The sequence below is a fragment of the Callithrix jacchus genome, chromosome 22 (assembly GCF_049354715.1).
Source record: "Callithrix jacchus isolate 240 chromosome 22, calJac240_pri, whole genome shotgun sequence".
In the NCBI taxonomy this organism is placed as follows: Eukaryota; Metazoa; Chordata; class Mammalia; order Primates; family Cebidae; genus Callithrix; species Callithrix jacchus.
In genome coordinates this window covers 8630671-8632867 of record NC_133523.1, presented here as the reverse complement: position 1 = coordinate 8632867, position 2197 = coordinate 8630671, and the positions used below count along the sequence as shown (strand labels likewise).

The window sequence follows — 2197 nt, the reverse complement described above, 5'->3', positions numbered from 1 at the left end:
AGTGCCATTGCTGACCTTCATCCCTTCAGGCTCATTTGGGAGCATCTTAGTACAATTTCTTTCTTCTGGTAGCATTTAATGAGAACCCTAGAGGATATTACTCAAAGTTCTGTTTGTGACCTTTGTAGTGCCTTATGTTATGGTATCCAACCCATTAATTTCACAGATGAAGGGCATTTTGTCATGTGGCAAATGTCCAGAAAGCATCTGATTCTGCAGTATGTGGATGGTCCCTGGTACACTACGTATTAGTTTAACATGGTTTATCATTTGGTGAAAACCTAACTTACTTCCTTCCTTCCTTCCTTCCTTCCTTCCTTCCTTCCTTCCTTCCTTCCTTCCTTCCTTCCTATTTTAGTAGAGATGGGGTTTCACCATGTTGGCCAGGATGGTCTTGATCTCCTGATCTCATGATCCACCTGCCTCGGCCTCCCAGAATGCTGGGATTACAGGTGTGAGCTGCCGTGCCCAGCTGATATAGCCATTTTTTAAATCACACTGGAGACACCTACCTTCCTTCCTTCCTTCCTTCCTGCCTTCCTTCCTTCCTTCCTTCCTTCCTTCCTTCCTTCCTTCCTTCCTTCCTTCCTTCCTTCCTCCCTCCCTCCCTCCCTCCCTCCCTCCCCCTTCCCTCCCTCCCTCCCCCATCTTTCCTTACTTCCTTGGAAACCTAAATCCACTCATCTTGCAATATTTTGTTTAGCTATTATCTCTGCTTGCATATTTTCTCACTGCTCAGACATAGTTGTCTGACCTTCTTCAGTCTTAGCTGTGTCTTAGACTAAGGGAGAGGACCCTTGTCTAAGATTCACTGGGCCTTATGTGTGTTAGAGCGGGTGTGGACTATTTTATCTCTAAGGTCTAAGGTTGATCTTATCTTGTAGATTTAATGATTCTAAACCAGAGAAAAATGGAATGGGTGAGCCTCCTAGAGGCCAATGAACAGGGGTTAGTCTCAACATCATGAAATGTTGCCTATAACAAATGACAGAACGTAGGATTCCTAAGTTTTGCAATGGTAAAGCTCTTGTATCCAATTATTCACCTCAAGAAATAAAAAAGCAGAGAGATTTTGGAGCCTGTTCCGCATCTATTTCATGTTTCTTTCCTTTCTTAACTGTCTAGCTGATGTGTCAGCAACATGGACCTGGGAAATCAAACAAGTGTTTCAGAATTTTTGCTCCTGGGATTTTCCCAAGACCCAGAGGATCGGCTAATGCTCTTTGCACTGTTCCTGTCCATGTACCTGGTCACGGTGCTGGGGAACCTGCTTATCATCCTGGCTGTCAGCTGTGACTCTCACCTCCACACCCCCATGTACTTCTTCATCTCCAACCTGTCCTTGGTTGACATCTGTTTCACCTCCACCACAGTCCCCAAGATTCTGGTGAACATCCAGGAGCAGAGTGGTACCATCAGCTCTGCAGGCTGCATTGCCCAGATGTATTTTTTCATGGTTTTTGGAGGCATGGACACATTTCTCCTCACTGTGATGGCCTATGACCGGTATGTGGCTATCTGTCACCCCCTGTCCTACCCTGTCATTGTAAACCCCCGCCTCTGCGGCCTGTTGGTTCTTGTGTCCTGGTTCCTCAGCTTGTCATACTCCCTGATCCAGAGTCTGTTGATGCTGCGGCTATCCTTCTGCACCAGTTGGGTCATTCAGCACTTTTACTGTGAGCTTGCTCAGGTTCTCACGCTTGCCTGCTCAGACACACATGTCAATTACATCCTGCTCTACATGGTGACTGGCCTTCTGGGCTGTGTTCCCTTCTCAGGGATCCTTTTCTCCTACACCCAAATTGTCTCCTCCATCCTGAGAATCGCATCCACAGATGGGAAACATAAAGCCTTTTCTACCTGTGGATCTCATCTGTCTGTGGTTTCTTTATTCTACGGGACAGGCCTTGGTGTCTATCTTAGCTCCAATGCCTCGTCCTCTTCCTGGTGGGGCATGGTGGCCTCAGCCATGTACACTGTGGTCACCCCTATGCTGAACCCCTTCGTCTATTGCTTGCAGAACAGGGACTTCAAGAGGACCCTAGAGAGACTGCTTGGGAAAACACGTTATACTCAATGATGGGAACATTGGTCCTGGACTTTTGAGTCGGCAGAGGTAGCAGTAGTGAGCTAAAGAAATTCTGGACCAGCCTGGGCAGCATAGCGAGACCTGTCTCTACAGAAATATATAAAAATT

At 46.8% G+C, this 2197-nt stretch overlaps 1 protein-coding gene across 1 annotated transcript; it reads left to right on the top strand.

Annotated features, from left to right (window-relative positions):
- The first annotated feature begins 1131 nt into the window (after nucleotides 1-1131).
- Nucleotides 1132-2197, top strand: LOC100404980 (olfactory receptor 7D4). Its single transcript, XM_002761727.6, has one exon. The coding sequence runs from the start codon at nucleotides 1142-1144 to the stop codon at nucleotides 2078-2080; it is 939 nt and encodes a 312-aa protein (XP_002761773.2). The 5' UTR covers nucleotides 1132-1141; the 3' UTR covers nucleotides 2081-2197.

Excerpts from the sequence above, each read along its gene's own strand:
- LOC100404980 (XM_002761727.6), top strand. The coding sequence starts at position 1,142 with ATGGACCTGGGAAATCAAACAAGTGTTTCAGAATTTTTGCTCCTGGGA.